At 42.8% G+C, this 22744-nt stretch overlaps 1 protein-coding gene and 1 long non-coding RNA gene across 6 annotated transcripts in view; one reads left to right on the forward strand and one right to left on the reverse strand.

Annotated features, from left to right (window-relative positions):
* CNTNAP4 (contactin associated protein family member 4) overlaps nucleotides 1-22744 on the forward strand; it is a 281703-nt gene that overhangs the window by 55051 nt on the left and 203908 nt on the right. For all 4 annotated transcript variants that reach the window (XR_014539759.1, XM_083576530.1, XM_083576533.1 and 1 more), the window contains exon 2: nucleotides 704-814. Coding sequence is in view for 3 of the 4 variants with exons in the window: in XM_083576530.1 (XP_083432656.1) it covers nucleotides 704-814 (111 nt within the window). In the remaining variant the exon portion in view is untranslated. The remainder of the gene's footprint in view (nucleotides 1-703; nucleotides 815-22744) is intronic.
* Nucleotides 611-22551, reverse strand: LOC310745062. 2 transcript variants are annotated; one of them, XR_014539883.1, is made up of 4 exons: nucleotides 22510-22551; nucleotides 6356-6496; nucleotides 5556-5765; nucleotides 611-885 (listed from the first exon to the last, which is right to left on the reverse strand). It is a non-coding gene; the product is annotated as an uncharacterized lncRNA (long non-coding RNA). The 2 variants fall into 2 exon arrangements; XR_014539884.1 differs by lacking the exon at nucleotides 22510-22551 and adding an exon at nucleotides 19791-19849.

A 22744-nucleotide genomic window follows, 5' to 3' on the forward strand; every position in this document is an offset into this window, starting at 1 on the left:
TTAGAATCTGCTTGCTTATGCGTCATTGATTGGGAATGGCTGCTAAATCCCCTTTTCTGAAACACTGTTGCTGCTTTGTGTTAAAAGCCCAAGACTTGCATACTAATAATTGCCTGATAATGATTTCATGTTCCTTCTACATCACAAACATTACCTCCCCCCCCCAAAAAAAAACAACAACAACCACCCTGGCAGAACAAAAAAGCCCACTTAGCTGAGTACCTCATCTATTCTTAATGCAGGCTTTTCTTTTTACAAAAATTCTCTAGAGATAGCTGTGCGTTGAAAGTGTGATAGCACTTTAACACCTAACGATATATATGGCATATGTACAGCCCATTGCTGGGTGTTACTCAAGCTGAAGCTGAACTAGCAGGTGTCAATTGTTCTGGTCGTAAATAATAGCTAGTAAGCTCCCGTCCATTTATCAAGTCTGTCTTCAAAGCTAAGTTAGAACAAGGGGCACTGAAAGAGTCAGAGAATCCAGTAAATTACACCATGGTAATCTGATGAAATATTGATCAAATACAAAGTGCCGGCTCAGGACTGGAACTTATAATAGACCCAAGACACACACTGTGGGGACGTGATCAGAAAAGTACAAGGTCAATTCTGATGTTTGCCAGTGTTCTGTTTTAGTTATGGTTTTCAACGGTCCTTGTTTAAGTGCGGGAGCCTGATGCATGATGTTTTTCTCTGACAGATAATTGTCACGATCAGTTGGTGTCTGCCTTGCCTCAATCATCGTTCAGTAGTTCAACGGAGCTGTCCAGTAGTCACAGCCCAGGATTTGCAAGGCTTAATCGAAGAGACGGTAAGGGTTCTCACTTCATTGCTGTATGTTTGCCAAAGAGGACAAATGAACAGTATGGTGTTTTGTGTAGACTGCAAAATAGGAAGAACACATTTGTCAATATTTTCTATTTTTGTGTGGTTGAGGCATATACCAATATAATTTTTTATGAACCAGACATTTATTATCCAGTGTTAGGTTACTTTGCCAAGCACAGAGCATGAAACCATAATACTGTTCAAATGCACGGGACCAGATCACCACTTATTTCTAATATTAATGGTTGGTAGGCCAATCAGAATAATGCAAACTGCCTGGGATTATATAAGCCTCCTTAATTTGTAAGTTTTAAAATTGGAAAGGCATGACATTCAAGTTGTTTGGAGTTTTTGCTGCTTGTTTTCTCCCCTTTTCCCTCATATGCACAGCTCAATGAATATCTGGTTTGATCAATCCATTGTTTGCCATATGTGTCTGAATTTGGATAACTCTAGTTTGGTCAAAGCATGATCATAAAGTTGGGCTTTATCCTTTTATGTGACCCTGGTATGCAAGGGCAAACTATGGTTTGATCAAACCGTAGTTTGTCACGTTTGGACACAATGTCAAGTGCTGGTTTGCATGTGAAACTAATCCACCAAAAAATATTGTAATATTTGAGTGTCTAGGTGTATTTCCTGATGATGAATTCTGGAGGGGTAGGTAATTCATCTACTGTGACGGTAACAACTTGCTGGAGAAAAGTCCTAACCAGAATTAACGTGGAGATAATCTAAATGTTACAAAGGGTCACATATCTGTAAAGTAGCAGTTGCGTGCTGGCGAAGGGCACGAGCGGATGGCTTCCTGGCTGCGTCACAGTTTAAGTTTCCCATGGCCATGCCTCCTGCTGCTGTTGTTTGGTCAGAGGACCCTGCCCAGCACCGCTAACATGGCCCAGACAGCGACGAAGGGGGCGTCAAACTCTGCCCCTGACCAGATCACTGCCCTGATGCCCGGCTGCAACTCTGCCCACCAAAAAAGCAGAGCGGATTTGGAGAAAGAGCAGAAGCAATGCTCCCACAGGGTCAGGGTTTTACTCCATTAGTACCAAATAACCCGCAAACATGTCACTTGGTAGGGTAGAGTCAGCGGTGTGGCAGAGCGGGGGCATAACGCGCCAGCCCAGTCCTTGCCACCAGTGCCACTGGAGCGGCTCAGGGCTGGCAGGGCAGCAAAGGCCGTATGGCTGTTGCATCCTCCTCACGCCTCCCTGCCCGTCCTGAACTGCTTTGCGATGAGAGGCATCCCCCAGAAAAAACCTGCCCAGGGTCACTGCCCTGGCAGTCCCTTCCCCCACGCTACTCCCCTGGGTGGAGTCGCAATGCTAGCTTCATAAGAACATAAGAAGAGCCTGCCGAATTGGGCCAATGGACCATCTAGTTACTTTTACTTTATACTTTATTGTCACTTGTATAAGTTGTATACAGTGAGATCACACGAGCACCCCCCACTCAGCTCTCTTAGTCTTAATTCCCCTCGTTTACTGACGCACACACACCAAACCCAAAAGTCAGTTGCCCTGTTGTTATCTTTTCATTCAGCAGCCTAACAGCCCACGGATAGAAGCTGTTCTTTACCCTGTTGGTGCGACTAATCATGCATCTATATATTCTGCCCGAGGGCAGGAGATCAAGAAAGTGCCGGCCAGGGTGTGAATCATCCCTGAGAATTTTCCTCACTCTCCTGAGGCAACGTTCTTCCACTATTTCATCCAGCGGATTCATGGGACAGCCCATACTATCTTGTGCTGTATTCACCACCCTCTGTAGGCAATTCCTGTCAGTTGATGTCAAACCAGCGTACCACACGGTGATGCAGTATGAAAGGACACTTTCTACTGTGGACCGGTAGAAGGAGATCATCAAATGTTGATTGACATAGTTCTTTCGCAATACTCTGAGGAGATGGAGTCTCTGTTGGGCTCTCTTAACCACCTGGGTTGTATTGATTTTCCAAGTAAGGTCTTCACTGAGATAAACATTCAACATCCTTTTCTCACAGCGACCAGCCAGATGCCTAAGGAAAGCCTGCAAACAGGAGCTAAGCACAAGACCTCTCTCCCCTCCTGCTTGCTGGCAAGTGTGTTGCGGTCTCTTTCTGGGTGGAGTGTGGGTGCACTGGGATAAGTGCTAGATTGAGGCTGCTGGTGCACCCACACAACACTATGATCTCCATCACCTCAACCTCTCCTGGAAAGTGACCCATCTGCCCATCTGCAGGGAAGCTAGTGTTGTGTCTCTGCCCCGCTGATTGTGTTGCTTCCGCGTATCTCACCAGATACTGAGGGATGGATGCAAGACCTCCTGGATGCAAGATCTTCAGGCAGCACATGTGAAGGTCCTAGTTAGTAAACTGCATAAGGAAAAGATCTGTTGGAATGGATTCTTGGAACTATTGGCTGCATAATATCCCAATAACATCTCCTGCCCACCTAGCACGTCAAAGTACAAGTAGATAAATAGGTACCGCTCCGGCGGGAAGGTAAACGGCGTTTCCATGCGCTGCTCTGGTTTGCCAGAAGTGGCTTGGTCATGCTGGCCACATGACCCGGAAGCTGTACGCCGGCTCCCTCGGCCAATAAAGCGAGATGAGCGCCACAACCCCAGAGTCGGTCACGACTGGACCTAATGGTCAGGGGTCCCTTTACCTTTACCTTTATCCCAATGACATGGGAAATGGAGTTTTCTCTCTCCATTATGTTAGTGTTATTATTTTTTGTTAGTTATAGTGGTACCTCAGGTTAAGAACTTAATTCGTTCTGGGGGTCCATTGTTAACCTGACACTGTTCTTAACCTGAGGTACCACTTTAGCTAATGAGGCCTCCTGCTGCTGCTGCGCCGCCGGAGCACGATTTCTGTTCTCATCCTGAAGCAAAGTTCTTAACCTGAGGTATTATTTCTGGGTTAGAGGAGTCTGTAACCTGAAGTGTCTGTAATCTGAAACGTCCGTAACCCGAGGTACCACTGTATTTGTAATATTCATGATGAAAAAAGTTATTATATCCTCGTTTAATCCTCTTTTTGTATTAGCATTTGTTTAAATGTTTCTATTTGAACTGGTGTGAAGATTTTGGGGGAGAGGGAAGGAGGGTTGGGTGAAGAAGGGAAGGATGTAAGGAGAATTATTGCGTGGAAGAGTCAAAAAAGAAATGTTAGAATCCCAAATAAATGATTAGTAAAAGAAAAAGGTATAATAGCACAGACACAGACCACTACATATTAATATCCACGGAGACAAAGACCTCAGCACATTCAGAATTAAAATCATTAAATGCTATTCCCCCTCCCCCCTCATAATTGCCAGAATGATCAAGCCTTCAGCTGAGTCACCTCTCTAAATATTTCTCCAAACATTAATTATATAGCTCATCCTCTGAATGAATTTTATTATGTTCTGCCTTTGATATCTATATGATTAAATATTTAAACATGAATATAAGTGGAAGCAATTTTAGATGATATGCTCCCCCTGTCTGATCGCACTGCAGACTTTGGATAGTCCATTGCATTGGATAATAATCTTGAAGCTCTTTAACTGCATCCATAGGGAGAATTGTGAGCAACACGTTGTCGTCCAGAGAACTCTACAGAAAGCAGAAAATGTTATTTGCAATGTATGGGTGAATTTGAAATGTAATTGCATTTTGTCGGTGCATTTTTTCTCTAGTAGGTGTCCTGATCAGGTTTCCAAATTAATTACTAATCTAGTTTCACAGCTGGAATTCTTCAAATAAGGTCAAAGTTTTAAAAACAGATCAGTAAGGAATTGCAAAATATTTATCATGCAGGGTACAGAAACGTAAGCTACTAGTTGTGCAGACAAAGCCTAGATGCATATACGTGCCGGGGAACTGAATGTATATAGTCTGGTAGCAACAAGACAGATCTCAGGCAGATGAAGCTATTAGCATGATCCTTGCTGCTCTGCCGCATTACCCAAATAATGAAATAATGACCAGAAAGTTCTATGGCAGTTTACCAGCCCACCTGAGTCAGGCAAACTGGATAGCAAACAATATGATGGCTGGCTTAGGAATGAGCTAAGTCGCTGGTTCAGTCTCACTGCCACTCAAACATAGGTCTGTTCCATCCTGTTGCATATCATAAGAACCCTGTTTGTTCCATTGAGTGCTATTCCATCCCTTTGTGTGCATTTTGTGACCCAACCCACCATAAAGGGACATGGAACTTGAAATGGGCTGAACTAAGGCCTCTTATATTGATAACATCTGTAGGGGAAATGAGAAGTTTGGGAAACTAATATTACCCTTGGGGAAGCCAACCCCTTAAGGTAAAGGGACCCCTGACCGTTAGGTCCAGTCGCAGATGACTCTGGGGTTGTGGTGCTCATCTCACTTTACTAGCCGAGGCAGCCGGCGTATAGCTTCCGGGTCATGTGGCCAGCATGACTAAGCCGCTTCTGGCGAACCAGAGCAGCGCACGGAAACGCCATTTACCTTCCCGCCGGAGCAGTACCTATTTATCTACTTGCACTTTGACGTGCTTTCGAACTGCTAGGTTGGCAGGAGCAGGGACTGAGCAATGGGAGCTCACCGCATCGCGGGAATTCAAAACGCCGACCTTCTGATCGGCAAGCCCTAGGCTCTGTGGTTTAGACCACAGCACCACCCGCGTCCCATAAGCTTATTTCATTTTCACAACATTTCCCAAATTTACACCTTACCCGTGCCAAAAGGCATGACCTAACCTTGAGTCTTACATTACAGGGAACAGAAGTCTTCCTGCCCTCAACGTCTCCTGTGACTCCAGTCAGGTGTGGTAGGTTAGCCTCAAGGAAGTTCCATGTCAAGATTAAGGCCGTTCCTTCCACTTTCCTGACTTTTCCATATGATGTAGAAGCTACATCTGGAACTATAGTGGAATATATTGCAAGTTTCGTTTCCCTGTTTCCGGTGGGTGGGTAGGGGACCTGCTTGAAAATAATATGGAAATGAGTGCTAAATTTGTTCTATATTCCACCATGGTTCCACTCTGGTTCCAGAAGTGGCTTTTTCATTTTCTGCAAGCTCAGTTATAATGTGGAAATTAATAGTTTGGGAAATGTTGTGAAAATGAAATAAGCTGTCATGTGAATGCAGCCTAAGGGACCCACAAGCCAGAGCATCTGGCCTTCGGAAAAATACCCTTTGTAGCCAAAGGTACCAATGGATGCTCAAATGTCCCCTTAACCCACATTAATTCTTCCTACACATCCTGCCAACGATGTGACCAAATTAACCTGTTTATCAGCACCCACCCCTACACGTTTATTGCTCCCAGCCTTCAGTACAGAGTAGGTGAAGGAACATCCCCAACTCAATCTATCTCAGACTAGAAATTCTGTTCACTGGTGGGCTGGGCAAATGCAAGACTGCCAAGGAGGATGAATGGGGTATGGTGAAGCTTGAACTGCAGTTGTGGTTCTTGGGCTGCAGTGCTGTGCTGCTGGAGGGAGTAGACATGTGCAAATGAAACAAACATTTCCCCATGCTTTTCAATGCATTCACCTGTAAAACCCACCTGTTGTATGCAACTTTTAAACAAAACACACATTTTTGCGTGTGCATCTGCACTTGGAAAATCTGGAGAAGCGTTTAATGTGATGGGGAATTGAGTCACAATCCACAAGCAAGGTTGGGAGTGTCGGACCGGATCAGTTCACTGCAAAAAAGTAAACCAAACAAAAATTCTTTCCCCATCCCAAGGCTGGCTTTATATAACTGCAACCCTCAGGCTTTGTTCCTTGGTCTGACATCTAATCGGAGAGAGTGGATGCTTTAGAGACGCTTATGGCCTGCCTCGCTCCTTTGTGGAATATGACCATCTGTTTGTACTGAAACATAGGCAGCTGTGTTATACTGAGTCAGATCACTGATCCATCCACCTCTGTATTGTCTACACAGGATGGCAATGGCTCTCCAGGCCTTTAGGCTTATCCCTGGATATGTCAGGGACTGGACCTGGGACTTTATGCATTCATAGTACACTTTTTATCACAGAATTAGGTCCTCTGCCTCTGGCCCTTCAACCTTACCATTCTTGCATTATGAATAGGAACTCTTGCCTATCTCAGACCATGCTATCTGCTCCTGGACACTTGGTCTACACTTGATTGGAGACTGGCTTATGTGCTTAACGTTGCCTAGATTGAATCAGAAGAATATTTATTTGCAGCAGCCACTAGCCATGGCAATAAAATAAAATAAAATGTACTGAAGATAGAGATAAAAACTTAACTATACAAAATACATAATAACTGCACTCCTCAAATCTTTATAAACAGTGCAAGCACATGAGCCACTGGCTCCATACTGCCATCTCCACATGGACATAACAGTTTTTCCAGTGGAATTTTTTGAAATCGACTCTTAAGTACAGCCAAAGGCAGTATATTCTATCTTGTAAAAGTGAAAGCGCGTCTGCATTTTGGAATTGTCAAATTTTGCCAGTAGGGAGCCAAAGTGTCAAAATGACTAGGTGAAAAAAAATCATACCATGGACAAAATTTCCTCATTGTGGCCAAATTATTCTGTCGCTCGATATCATATACGTGCTGTCTAATTAAATTACTGGATAGCTGATGAAGCTATTCTATTTGGCCACTCCAATTAGCTATTTGCTCCACTGGAATCTAACAGTGTGTACAACTTATTCATACAATGGTTTTGTCCAGAAGGCCTGATCCATGTGCGAGTTGGGCATAGAGCTAGAAGGCACAATCTTACTTTTTCATTTCTCCAGACATTTTGTGCATGAAGAGGACTAATATAAGTGTATAAAGAATAAGTACAAAAAGAAGAAGCAGAGTTGAGTGCCATCTATGTTTATGGAGAAGTGTTGGCACATGAGTTTTATTTACATCAGTTACCTAATTCTTACCCATTCCTGCACTCTCATAGCTGCCTGGACTTATGCAAAGGAATGCAGCCAAAGTGGATTTCAAGGGCTAACAAAATATCCACACAACTCCTTTGTGCAGTTACACTTGCAATGAATTCAGTTCTATATTCTCATAGAATTCAGTTCCATGAAGTGCTGTTAAAACCAGGAATCGGGGGGGGGAGTTAAATGACTCCCCCAAAATCCCAAGTTCTCACCACAGCCTCAAACTAAGGCCAGGACAATGACCGTTTACACAAGCACTATACAAACACAACAGCAAAGATGCTCAGAAAGCCTCTCCTCTTCCAAAGAGGGGAGGTGTTGTGGGCGGGGCGCAATTTCTGTGTCATGCAGGGGCCGTTATAGCCCCTGCCCACTCACCTGGCTGGCGTACCACACCCACAGGTAAGCGCCCAACCGGGCGGCTTGGAGGGGGTGTGGTTTGCAGTTTAACTTACTGCTGTGCCAGCCATTCTAACCTATAAAATTGTAGCAATAAGTGGATACCATGTATTGTACTATTTCCTCTGACAATCCAATATAGAAAACTGTAGAAACTTCACAAATAATCACCAATATTCAACGGCTTGACCGATTTCCTTGGTTCCAATGGCTAATGACTCCTCTGGAACAGGGGAATCCAGGCCTCACCCTGCCTCCATAATCCCTTAAGCATAAGGTCACATACTCCTTGCTCCTCCATAAGGTGTGACCTCAGCCTCACAATAGGAGGCAGGAGGCGATCAAGGGCAGCACATACCCCAGACAGAAATCCATCAGGTTGGTGGATTGAATCCTGATACTTTCAAAGGAGAAGCACTGGAAAGCCTTGCAGCTAGGGGGATATGTAAATACTTTTATTGTTCTTTGGGAAAGAGCGTAGTTAAAAGGTGTTGGGAACTGGGGTTATTGACAGGGGTGGGTTGTGAGTTGAGGACCCACCACCCACTTAGAGATAAATAAGGCACAGGGACACATGTATTTTAGGTTAATGGGCTAAAGAAGGCCACAACTTTATTGGTTCCAGCATGTGAGTGGTATTGGCTTAGGCGCTGGATCAAACAATCTATAAATGACTCCATCCCGCTCAGTGGAGAGTCATCCGAAGGTTAACAACCAGTGGGAGGAGCTTGTTGATGCAAATACAACTGGAAGCTTTCCCTAATGTCACCAGGGGTTGTGTCATGGCCCTAGCCATCAGCAGAGCATCGGACAGGATCCACGACTGCCAGATTCCTTTAACAGAATACCCAAAAGAGGAGGGGTAGATGATGGCCATACCCAATCCTCCAACACACGACACATATTCCAGTGCCTAACCGCCAATGCCCAAAAGTTGTGATGAATTGCTACGAGGTAGGCGAAAAACCATGAGGCTGGTGCCAATTTACCAAATGGGTAAAAATTCCTACCAGGCCCCCTGGGCAACCAGGGCAACTGACCAAAGTCCATAGCAAGGTCAGAAGCATAGATATGACTTAAAGGGAGGGAGGGTGGGTGATCCGTCGACTTCTGGGCGCACAATGAGGGCACGGAGCTGCCATGGCCGCTTGAATGTGGCTAAACCCCGCCCCCAAGCCAGCCTGATTGGCTGGCCTACAGGCGCGGCACAGCAGCCAGGTAAGCTGACGCAGGGGGTAGAAGACATCCTCTTGCAGAAGGGGGAACTGGCCCCCACTCACAACCTCCTCCCCTCTGTTAGGAGGAGATGCTTTATGGACTCATGTTTCTACATGCCAAACACTCCTAGTAAAGGTAAAGGGACCCCTGACCTTTAGGTCCAGTCGTGGCCGATTCTGGGGTTGCGGCGCTCATCTCGCTTTATTGGCCGAGGGAGCCGGTGTTTGTCCGCAGACAGCTTCCGGGTCATGTGGCCAGCATGACTAAGCCACTTCTGGTGAACCAGAGCAGCGCACGGAAACGCTGTTTACCTTCCCACTGGAGCGGTACCTATTTATCTACTTGCACTTTGACGTGCTTTCAGACTGCTAGGTTGGCAGGAGCAGGGACCGAGCAATGGGAGCTCACCTTCTCAAGGGGATTCGAACCGCCAACCTTCTGATCGGCAAGTCCTAGGGTCTGTGGTTTAACCCACAGCGCCACCCGCGTCCCCCAAACACTCCTACTTTGTGACATATTCGTGATGTATTGATGATGCTGTTGAAAAATGTATAATGGGAAATGGGGAGAGATTCACACAACCCCATGCTTGGAGTTCCCACTCTTTGTGTATTTGAATGTTGTTGCAACAAATAAGGATCAGGTCTACTGGCTGCTGTTTTGCTTCTTTAACTTGTCTGGAGACTCCTTCTTTTGCTGACCAGAGAACACATGGAGACTGGCACCCTGATGAGCTGGGCAGTGGAGCAAATCCCCGCACCCCATGATTTTTTTTCCTTATCAGTGCTGTATATGAATATATGCATTTATAAAATATACATCCACTTCATTACATTTCCCAAGTGCTGAAGAAAAACCTTCCAGCTGTAAAGTAGTCCAGGCAAGAGGGAAAGTATTGAGTTAGGCAGGTCTGAAAAGAGAACTCTGTTGATAAAAATCTCAGTCAGTCAGCAATTTAGAGATGCATTTAATTGGTCTCTAGACTGTTTAGAAAAAAAGGGGAAAGTTTTCTGCCCACCACTCAAACATAATTTTTAAACTAAAATCATTAATGTGTATTTAGGGCAAACAATTTTCAGTAAGGAACCCAGTGGCCCATTCTAATATGTTTATATGGGGGATAGCATGGGAAGAATTGCACCAATTAGCATTTGGTCTTGAAATATTATTTAGGAAGGGAAAAGAAAAGTAGATCATTACATAGAAAGAAAAAAAAGGAGCTGAAACACCAGAAAGAAGTTTTTAAATATATATACAAAGTATTTAATAATACATGCATGTACTATACCACAGACCATGAAATTGCTTACAGAGATAGTTTTGATATAAAGCCCCTGAGATCCAATTCTTTTCAGTACTAAAAAGAGTTATTTATTTCATTAGGGTCACTGCTGCATGAAGCAGTCTGAGAAAGTATTTGATTGATATCCAAACTGAAGTTAACTTTGAGGAGGAGAGAGAGAGAGAAATGAGGGGAGGGGTAAAATGGCAAAGCTGTGTGAAACCACACATTATAGTACAATAATACTGTTGTTGTAGATGTGCCTGATTTATAGTTCGGGGTGGGGGGAGCCATCAGTGCAGCTGAACTGGCAAATATGTCACTTGTATATAACATTGTTTGCAAAAGTCCGAGTGAGAATAGGATCTCCCAAGATACTCTGCCTTGTAGTGATCCAGGAATGTTAGGGCATGGATGGGTGCACAGGTCTAAAACAGAATCCACATTTTAGAAAGTAGATAATAAAGGACAATAGTAGAAAGTGTCCTTTCATACTGCATCATGGTGTGGTACGCTGGTTTAACATCAACTGATAGGAAGTGTGAATGAATAGGAAGGATGGTGAATACAGCACAAGATATTATGGGCTGTCCCGTGAATCCGCTAGATGAAATAGCGGAAGAACATTGCCTCAGGAGAGTGAGGAAAATTATCAGGGATGATTCACACCCTGGCCGGCAATGTATTGATCTCCTGCCCTTGGGCAGAAGATATAGAAGCATGATTAGTTGCACCAACAGGGTAAAGAACAGCTTCTATCCATGGGCTGTTAGGCTGCTGAATGAAAAGATAACAACAGGGCAAGTGGGTTTGGTGGGTGTGAGTCAGTAAATGAGGGGAATTAAGACTAAGAGAGTTGAGTGGGGAGTGCTCATGTAATCTCGCTGTATACAAGTTGTACAAGTGACAATAAAGTATTTCAATTTCGATTTGTCCATCTTCAGCAGAGAGAACTTGCTGGTATGAAAGAAAATACTGGTTCATGCAAACAACCCTGCTACCACAATTGCTTGTAGCTCCAAACTGTTCTGCCAACAGCTTAAAGGCAATCTAATGTTTCCCATCACCACCCAGACTTTCTCCATGATTCTTCCCTAAAAAAGAATTGATGAACACACATGAACCACTGAGAATTCGAAATGGGTGCATCAGATTGTTTGTCTAGAATGGATGCTTAATTTCTTGCTAAAACATTGCTTCAGCTCTTTGTGGCTTAAAGGCCTTCTCATAAATTATCCTTCCAATCTTTTCAGTTTCAGAATCTCTCCTTCATTTAGGATTGGTAAGTTTGAATCCAGTTTTATGTTTAATTAACTCTCCGGAGCACCCATAAGCCCATTGAAGGAAAGGAAGTATTTAATCTGAAATTCAGAAATGTAAGGCTGGTTCTGGATATATCATGTACTTTATTCCCTAGAAGTGTGCCTTTGAATGAAAAATAACCAATATGTGGGGGAAAGGATTTCAGAACAATACTGCAGTGGAACCTTGGTTTTTGAGTGTCTCAGAAGCCAAATGTCTCAGAAGCCAAATGCCGAAAATCTAGAAGTAATTGCTTCCGTTTCTGAATGCGCCTCAGAAGTTGAATTGCTTTCGCAGCATGTTTTTCTTTTTTCTCAATGGATTTTTTCATCCGCACATTGCTTCTCAGTTTTCAAATGTTTTGGAAGTCGAACGGTCTTCCAGAAAGAATTACGTTCAGAAACCAAGGTTCCACTGTACACCATTTTGTTGAAGTGGTCACTATTTGACTGAAATACACCACCCTTTCTTTTCATTTTAAATGTAGTTGTGGCAATAAATAGAGATAAGAGAATGACTTTTAATCTTTTTTAAAAAAGCAGAAATGACTTCCACTGCTTAAGATTACAAATTTGAATGGGGTCATGAAGAGTCGGACACGACTAAACGACTAAACAACAACAACAACAACAACAACAACAATAGCATATCTAATTGAACTAGTTTAGTTTATCATTCTTCTCCATTTTTCCTATTAAAGCAATAAAAGTGGCTTATAATAAAAATATAAAAATACATCAAAACAATGCAAAAGAATAGAAAATAGTACATATATTACCACAACTAAAAATGGCAGGAATTAAATTAAAACATCAAAAAGATAGCAGTGCAAAGATATAAAATTTTGACTTAAATTTTAGAGCAAAAAATATAAAACAACAGATCATGTTTTACAAGTTTGCTGGAGTAACTGAAGGGAAGAAAGGGATTCTGGGGTCTCTCTTCCAGTAGGAAATTCCACAATCTTGGCATCATCACCAAGAAGATCCTTTTGCAGGACTGCTTCAGGAAACACAAGTACCTGTAATTGTACACAATTAACTGTGCTCAGGAAAAAAGAAAAGGGGAAAATAGTGTGTGGGGCTGGCACCATAAGGTTCCTTTAAAAGAGCCCTGGGGAGTAAATATGGTATGGCTGTGAATCTACTGATACACCTATAACTACAGATCAAGGGTTGAATCCTGACAAGACAGAAGTAATGTTTTGGGGGACAGGAGGCGGGCGGGTGTGGAGGACTCCCTGGTCCTGAATGGGGTAACTGTGCCCCTGAAGGACCAGGTGCACAGCCTGGGAGTCATTTTGGACTCACAGCTGTCCATGGAGGTGCAGGTCAGTGCTGTGTCCAGGACAGCTGTTTACCAGCCTGCGGACTGTCTCGCCAGAGTGGTGCATGCTCTAGTTATCTCCCGCTTGGACTATTGCAATGTGCTCTATGTGGGGCTGCCTTTGAAGGCGACCTGGAAACTACAACTAATCCAGAATGTGGCAGCTAGACTGGTGACTGGGAGTGGCTGCCGTGACCATATAACACAGGTCCTGAAAGACCTACATTGGCCCCCAGTACATTTCTGAGCACAATTCAAAGTGTTGGTGCTGATCTTTAAAGCCCTAAATGGCCTCGACCCAGTATACCTGAAGGAGCATCTCCACCCTCATTGTTCAGCCCAGACACTGCGGCCCGAGGGCCTTCTGGTGGTTCCCTCACTGCAAGAAGTGAGGTTACAGGGAACCAGGCAGAGGGCCTTCTCAGTAGTGGCGCCTGCCCTGCGGAACGCCCTCTCATCAGAACTAAGGAAATAAACAACTATCTGACTTTTAGAAGACATCTGAAGGCAGTCCTGTTTAGGGAAGTTTTTACGTTTGATGTTTTATCATGTCTTTAATATTCCGCTGGGAGCTGCCCAGAGTGGCTGGGGAAACCCAGCCAGATGAGCAGGGTATACATAATAAATTATTATTATAAGGGATGGGGACACTCCCTCATCCAACTTCCTAGATTAGTTACTGTAAGGAAAACATTCTGCCTTGCACATTTTGGGGAAGCTTTGCCTTCTTGCTCGAAAGCTGCTGAAACTAGGTTCTTGTTGTCACCGGTGTCGAATGAACCAGCAAAAATGGGTAGTTAGTTCTGGGCCACCTTGAAGTGGTGGTGGCAACTTCTACTGAATCATCATGAAGTGTTGGAAGTGTAAAGATAAGGAGGGTTCCTTCCACCATATGTGGTGGGAATGCAGGAAAGTGAAAGACTTCTGGGAAAAAATATATAATGAACTTAAGAAGATACTAAAATACACATTTAAAAAGGAACCAGAAGTTTTTTTATTAGGAATATTAGGAAATGAGATAAAAAGAAAAGATCATAAATTTTTTCAATATGCGGTGACGGCGGCAAGAGTGTTAATGGCTCAGAAGTGGAAACAACAGGAAACACCGACTGTAGAAGAATGGAGAACAAAATTGTTAGATTATGCTGAGTTGGACAAATTGACAGGAAAGATCAGATATTTAAGAGACCAAAATTTCATCGAGGACTGGGGGAAATTCGTGGAATATCTGGAAAGTATAAGTAATGGTCAGATAACGCTAAGGGGATTTAAAGAAGCACTGTGAAAAATTAAGAAATATTGTCTAAAGGGAACAAATTGATAGATATAAAGAATGTCAATATAAAACTAAGAAATGCGTAACTTAAATGATGGCTACGAATGATTTACGGAAAAACTGAAGGAAGTCTAGAAAAAGAGTAAACTGTGAAACAAATGATGTGAACTAATTTGTTTATTGTTTTTGATGCAAACTAATAAAAATTATTTCAAAAAAAAAAAAAGAATCATCATGAAGCACTGTGCAAAAACCTGAGACTCGAAGAATACTTGTTTTTTTCAGAGAATTTTTTTGGGGGGGTGCAAAATTGCAGGCAGGGACTAGGGTGACCATATTCTTGAGAAAGAGGACAGGGCTTCTGCACATTTAATAAATGCATAGATAAAGGAATAATGACATGTGACCTGAAAGGGTAGGAGCTTGACTTCCACAGATGGTACTCCCACTCTGGATGATGAAACTAGGGTTATCCAGAGGCTACTTGCAGAGTATTCTGTAGCTAGATGTCAAATTAATAACCTAGAAGACCTTTCTGAGACAAAACCACCAAACTTTTAATTATATAGCTTTAGTGCTAACCTCCTTTCCGTGTCTTCATACCAGTTGTCTGATCATCTCTAGTGATGATTTATTGTTCTGCCTCATTACCAGACAGCTGCTTGCTTCTGCTTCTGTTGCTGCTGATATTGAGCCTTGAGGAAGCATTATGTGATGGGACCAATTTCAGAAACTCCAAGTCCGTGTTGCACTTCTGCTCCCCAGGCCTCTTGCAATTTCATTTCACACGGACATCACTGACATTTTGTAAACTTGACCTTGAGAAAAGGCGGCAGGCTTAGAAGTACAAACATGTGAGAGCAATTTAGGAAGAGCTGAGAAAGAAATGACACAATAAAGCCTTGTGTTTCACATCTCACTGCACTGTTTACTATACTTCTTAAAATGATTGACTTTCCTGTTGAGGAATGAAAGATGGATTTGTATTCAAGGACGGGAGGAGTCTTTTTGCAGAGGCAGAGGAGTTTTCTTTTACTGACGGAGTAGACTCTAATGACTGTATAAAAGCTTTCAAATATCTAATTGTTTCTTGAAGTGCATAACTGCCTCTTCCATTGGGAAATCTTGTGAGTGATCTTGATATTTCAGTTTTCAATTTTGCTGCCTGTCGCAGTGGCCGGCAAGTTTCCATTGTTGCGCTGTGTGATGATTTTAGCTGTTAATCTCTAGGAGAAGAAACAATCTGGTACGCATGTTTTTTCAGAGGTTGTGATGGGGCTTTTGGGTTATGCCTACAGGAACTGGGAGAATAGAAAACCCTTAGAATGCACAAATTGAGATATTCAGTAACAACACATCAGTGATGTATGCATGAAGCACATATTTTTGTGTGATGCTGTGGAGTTCTCTTCTTTTTCTTCAATCACTTGTAGCCAAGTAAGATCGTCTTCCACGAACATGGTTTTAACAGTGCATCTGTGAGTGACTATGGAGGCCAAATCTGGATCCACACGTCCTTCCACAGTGGGGACATTGGTTTCCAGGCAGGAATTAATCATGGTGAGGATTTGCCAAACGTGCCTTCCTCTTAGCACATTTCTCCCTTTCGTCCTGAGTTCAAGTGTCTTCAAAGCCCACGACACCTTTAGTAAAGGCTGTTCTCCAACTGGAGCACTCACAAGCCAGTGTTTTCCAGTTGTCAGTGTTTATACTTTTTTTTTTAAGATTTGCCTTGAAAGAGTCTTTAAACCTCTTTTGTTGACCATCAGCATTACACTTTCCTTTTTTAAGTTCAGAATAGAGTAGTTGCTTTGGCAAACGGCAATCAGGCATCCACACGACTAGTTCAACGAAGTTGATGTTGAAGAATCATTGCTTCGACACTGGTGATCTTTGCTTCTTCCAGTACACTGGCATTAGTTCTCCTGTCTTCTCAAGTGATGTGTAAATTTTTTGGAGACACAGTTGATGGAATCTGGAGATGGTGTTTATAAGTGGTCCATGTTTCACAAGCATACATTAAGGTTGGTAGTACAATAGTTTTGTAAACAAGCAATTTGGTTTCCCTACGAATGTCCTGGTCCTCAAACACTCTGCACTTCAATTGGGAGAAAGCTGCACTGGCAGAGCTCAGGCGATGCTGGATTTCAGCATCAATGTTGGCCTTTGTGGAAAGATAATTGCCCAGGTAGGAGAAGTGATCAACACTTTCCAACATTACATCATTGAATTGGATTTGTAGCACCGCAGAGGGGTTGCTTTGTGCTTGTTGGTGCAGCACTTTGGTTTTTTGGATGTTGAGCAATAGGGCAAGCTTTTCGTAAGCTTCTGCACAGATATTTAGGATGGTTTGGAGGTCATCCTCTGAGTGTGCACAACTACGTTGTCATCACCTTGTCAACTTGAGCATTGTGGCTTGTGAACTGAGTTCATGAAGCCCCTGAAATACATCATTCACACTTATGTAAACCTGTTTATTCTAGTGGAATAGAATCTTTTGTAGCAGCTAATGGCTTGGATCGGAGCAGAAGTAAACAGAAGAGTTTTTTTGCCTTCTCTTTGCAGCCTCCGCTTCCCCTGAAAAAATTGTCTAGAGGATTGAGTGCCTTTCTGAGCAATACAGTAGTAAGGATGGATGACTCTGTCAATTTTAGTTTCTTTTTAAAACAACCTCATGAAAATTCTTCAGCATTCTAATGGAAATTTATCCTAAATATATACATTTTTACAAGCAACTTTCCATAATATTAGGGATTTATATTTGTTGTTTTCACTAAGACATGGATTTTTATGCTCACTTTCCCCTAACATCAGCATATTATTTGGTTGCGAAACTACATCATAAAATTGGTTCAAAATCCAGTTCAATGCACTTTGAACTAGATTTTAGATCAAACTGGAAATCCATGAATTGCTGGATTTTGAATCAAAATGTAAAGAATGATGCTGCAATCTCGAGCCTTCCGCACACACATAGTATTTCCACACATTGCGATGACAAAGGGAGAGTTGGCTCTTCTCCTTTCCATTTTTTTGGCATTCTGCTGCAGCAGAAGACAATAATTGCTACTTTGGCAGTTTGTGCTAATGAGCTTGGAAACGTTCTGTGCCCCTGAAATTGTGAAAGAAAAGATCTGAACATCTTTGAGCATGTTTCTAAGCATAGGTGTGCAAGCACAGTGGGTAAAGCCTAATAAACAGGCATGCCTATAAACATGCCCTAAGTTAAATATACTCTAGTTTGGTCATTTGAGTAGTTTATGAGAGGTGAAAGTGGTTGCATGGGCTTTTGCCACAGAACAGCTCCACTAACAGGAAACGTGAAAGCAGAAATGTTACAAGGTTTATCTAAGACATGCAGCTTAACAGAGGTGGTAAAAAGGAAATATGGAATATTCAGACAAGTTTCTCTTCTCTTCCCAATGGGAATAGTTTAGAAAATGCAAGGAGACATCAACACCTAAGAAGAGCCAGATCCAAAATTTCAGAAAATTGTGGGGTGTGAAAATAATTATGCTACCCATATAATCTCACATGGGGTGAAGGAGAGAGGAAGGACCTCCAGTTTTCCTGCGGGTAACTGACACAGCAGCCAAAGATGGCTGCAAGGTCGCATGAGTTTTCTCTGCTTCACCATTCATAGCTGGGTAGCAGGCAGAAGACACACACAAGCTCCACTCCTAGCAGCTGCCTTCCTGACCTGGTTTCTTCAGTTGAAGACAATCCACTGCAGTAGTCCATGAAGCATGAAAATGTGATCTACAACACTTTCCTAACTATATGATTGAGGAATCCTCTATGATCTTTCACTTTATTATGTCCCAGATAACCGTGCCATATGAATACATTGTCTCAACCCTCGATATCAAGTATACTCGTATTTTTTAAAGTCATCCAAACTTTAATCCAGATGAAGCATGTTGCTTTGTAGTATAATTTACTACGCTGGGAGCTAGGCAAATCAGTGACAAAGTTTATGGATATGGTTTCCCAAGGTGCCTGGAGGGCGGGCTGGACAATGACAGTAGCAGCCTGACTGGGAATTCCCTACCGCTCTTGGCCCTCTGGCATGTCTTGCGGCAAAAACATACTTCTTGCCACTTGGTCATGAAGTGGTGAGTGTAGTTAGCTTTCTCTCCCTTGAAAAGTACATAAAGCTGAAGGAGGAAGTTGGAAGAGTGATGATCTTTCAGCTCTGCATGCTTTTCAAGGCACAGATTTATTTTCCTGGATCTGATTTTCACCCAAATCCCTTGGAAAAGCAAGGTACAGTGGTACCTCGGGTTACAGATGCTTCAGGTTACAGACACTTCAGGTTACAGACTCAGCTAACCTAGATATAGTACCTCAGGTTAAGAACTTTGCTTCAGGATGAGAACAGAAATCATGCGGCAGCGGGAGGCTCCATTAGCTAAAGTGGTGTCTCAGGTTAAGAACAGTTTCAGGGTAAGAACTGACCTCCACAATGAATTAAGTTCTTAACCCGAGGTACCACTGTGTCTGGGTGTTCACGCTCTGCTTCTATGTCTTAGGCGGTGGAGAGGAGATCTGATCAGGAGAAGTGGGGAACGAAATGCACTCACTCCAAAATCCAAATGCGCTCACAGGTCTAAAACATTTGGCACCCTCTGATCTATGTGAGCTAACACAGCCAATATACCATATTTTTCGCTCCATAAGGCACAGCTGATCATACGGTGCACCTAGTTTCTAGTGGGGGGATTCAAGAAAAAAAATATTATTTAAAAGGAGTGCTGAGCAGAGCCTGTATTCATCCTAGGCTTTGCTCAGCGCTCCCTTTACAGAGCCGGGTGGAGTGTGTGTGTGGCTCTTGGGGGCTTTTCCCCGAGGTGGGAGAAGGTAAGTCCCTTCTCCCACCTCGTAAAAAAGCCCACAGAAGCTGCACGCTCTTTAGAGGGTGCACGGCTCTTGGGGGCTTTTCCCTGAGGAGGGAGCGAAAAATACGGTAGTTGATGTGAGTTTGCTTCCCTGAACCCCTTTCAAACATAGCAATATATGATCTAAACCTGTGCATGCCTACACTGGAACTTTCTTCCTGGCAACTTTGTGTGGCAGTACTGCAGCCTTAATTTCTCTGCAAAATTGTATGAAGTAGCCCTGGGTTTTAAAATTAATTTTTAAAGACAGTCAACTAAAGTTCTATGGGATTCCTCTGTTCCTCTCAGTAGTAGGCATATTTAGCAAACTAATAACAGGCATCTGCAGAAACTTGAATATGCAGTAAATATTATGACTTTTTTACTTACAGTGTGTTCTGCAATTTCAGCCCTGCTGAGTGCTGTCCATTATAATTTGTCATTAAGCCTAAGAGGCTATAATGATCTGTGGAAGAGGATCCAAGTATGTATATGGGCACAATTTTCAAATGTAGCGCAGTCAAACATGGCCTGCTTGCTAGTGCATTAGTTATGTAACAGTTGCAATAAAGTTGGTGCTACATAATGCAAATATAAGTCCATGAAAATTCTCATTTGGCATTTGAAGTTGGCTGATTTAATTCCATAAACATAACGGCATTTGAGGAAATCACAAAAGGGGAACTGGAGGATTATCCAGCATTATGAGAAGCGAAATAATGGCAGGGAGTGTGGGAAGAGTATGTGCTCTGGTGTGAGAAAAGTAACGTCATTTTAATTCTAGCTTTCATCGCTGCTTGCGGAAAGTTTGGTGAAAAAACATGAAATAAAGATAAAAGCTAATTCTCATTATCTTTATGGATGCATTATGTATATGGAAAATTTAACCCCTCCAAATGGCAGCCGTATCGGTTATGGAAATCAAGCAAGTTGCAATGATATTTGCTAGAGTTACATTAGTCTAGCTCAATTGCATTTTCTATTACGCTTTTAGCATGATCTATCAATACAGTGACTTTGACGAGATTCATACTACTGCCGGTGGCAAGTTAAAATTGGCTAGCCAGAAGTACATTCTATTTATCCCATTTCTCAGCTCCCTTGGACTGCTTACTTTAATGCTTTTTCTCAGCCAGAAGGGTTTCTTTATTAATACCACTGTAATGCTATATCAACTAGAATCCATGAATTCTGATCCATGAGGCATCCAATGAGGTTGCAGTTCCCTTGGGTTTGAAGGGAAATCTATGGCCCAAGTTAAAACTTTGCTGCGCTAATGGGAATTTTGAAATATTTTGTTGTTCCTGCCCCAAATACAGAATGTAAAGTAGAAAAATATAGTCATTTAACTGTAAGTTTCCTCCTTGCTCTGTAACCATTTTGCTGGTTCGACAGTGACCTTATCTGAATTCAGCCTAATAGAAATAAAGAAAATTGAAGTAGCTATATAGACAAATTGAGCAGTCACATGGTACATTAACAGAATCATACTTGGAAACTTCTAAAGTGACAATATATGGGTAGCTGCATAAGTTATCAGAGTTTTAACTTTGTATAATGTAATTTAATTAAAACCATGTAATCTCATGGTATGTAATCTCATTTTTCAAGAATTGGGAATATTTTGGTCAATGGTTAACTCCTACAAAGAGAGAAACCTCAACCCTGCTTGGAAGTTGTATTGTATTTATGTTTATATTTAAAAGATTTAAATAATCAAAACATGCTCACCCAAAGCAGTTTACATAAATGCCAAAACACTGCTACATGCTCACCCCAAAAGCCTGCCCCCCATATATTTGTTGACTGAAAATGGCTTCTAATTGATTAGGGGAATTATTTTTGCATGCACAGAAGTTCTATCAAAACAAATGAACTACCAGTTTCACGATGGGCATAATTTATCATTAACACCTCTTTCCAGCAGCCACAAAGACTTAATTCAGATCTTTTAAAAGACCTGCAGACTTAGTATAATAATAATAATAATCAGGCCAAACCTATGCTCACAGTTCACAAGAGGCCCAAAATCTTCCCAACTATGGGCAGAGACTGTCACAGCCTCACCTTCAATGTATTCAGATGTTCTAAATTGGCCGGGTTGAAGGAGAATGAATCCAAGTTAGCAATCTTTTAATTGATTTACTCTGAGCTGGACTAGCACTGAGTATCTCCCAGTGCTTGGTAGTAAATTCAGTTACTTGAGTTAGGATGAATTGTGAAACTGTGGGGGAGAGGTTGAACCTGAGTCTCAGGACCAGGTTACAAGAAAAAATTGAAACACATCCCAAATAAAAGATGGGCAATGTACAACATCTGCCAGCAGAAAAAGTGCTAAAAACAAAGAGTCTATTCCCAGGACCCCCAAGCTGCAGGAAAAAGATCTGTGAAATGCTCCACAGCAAAGAAAAGGGCAAAACATGGGTGGGGAACATTTCTCAGTCTGATGACCACATTCCTTCATAGACAGTGGCGTACCATAGGTTGCCAGTGCCCAGGGCTGTGCAGAATGGGGTGGGAGAAAGGGGAAAAGATGGAGTACGCATGTACATTCAACGGCCTATCGACGTCTGCATCACCCAGGAGATCACAACCACAGAGGTAAGAAAGGAAGAATCCTTCTGTTATCTGAAGAGGTCACTTCCTGGTTCTCATGGAGAAGCTGTTTTCAATGGAGCCCAGCGACAGAAGGGCACAGCTGTATTGAGGTAGCACTGGGTGTTGAAATTTTGCACCCCTAACAATTTTGTGCCCACGGCAACCGCCCCTCTGCCCTCCCACATCGCTACACCAATACTCATAGGTGTGGTCTAAACCACAGAGCCTCTTGGGCTTGCCGATCAGAAGGTCAGTGGTTTGAATCCCCGTGATGGAATGAGCTGAGCTCCCGTTGCTCTGCCCCAGCTCCTACCAACCTAGCAGTTCAAAAGCATGTCAGTGCAAGTAGATAAATAGGTAGCTTTGCAGCGGGAAGGAAAACAGTTTTTTCCGTGGGCTCTGGTTTCCGTCACAGTGTCCCATTGTGCCAGAAGCTACTGTTAGGTCCATCATGAGAGGTCCGCCAGCTTCTAATCACAGATACCAGCAGCCTTCAAACAAGCAAACTTACCTTGTTATTGCTCCCTAGCATCCCACTGCCAGAGGATTGCCTCATTCCATTCACCACTTTGTCTCCTCCAAGTGGCAGAAACCGGGGCAGTGCTGAATGCCATATCCATGGCCAGGTGTGTCCTGCTGGAAATAGAAAAGGGCTTTCCCCTTGGCCTGCCTGTATATCCACTCAGTTGCCAAGTGCTTTTGTGACATCACAAGAAACCCACAACCAATGGCAACAGCTGGGGAGG

The sequence above is a fragment of the Podarcis filfolensis genome (assembly GCF_964270895.1).
Source record: "Podarcis filfolensis genome assembly, chromosome: 11".
NCBI classification, from domain to species: Eukaryota; Metazoa; Chordata; class Lepidosauria; order Squamata; family Lacertidae; genus Podarcis; species Podarcis filfolensis.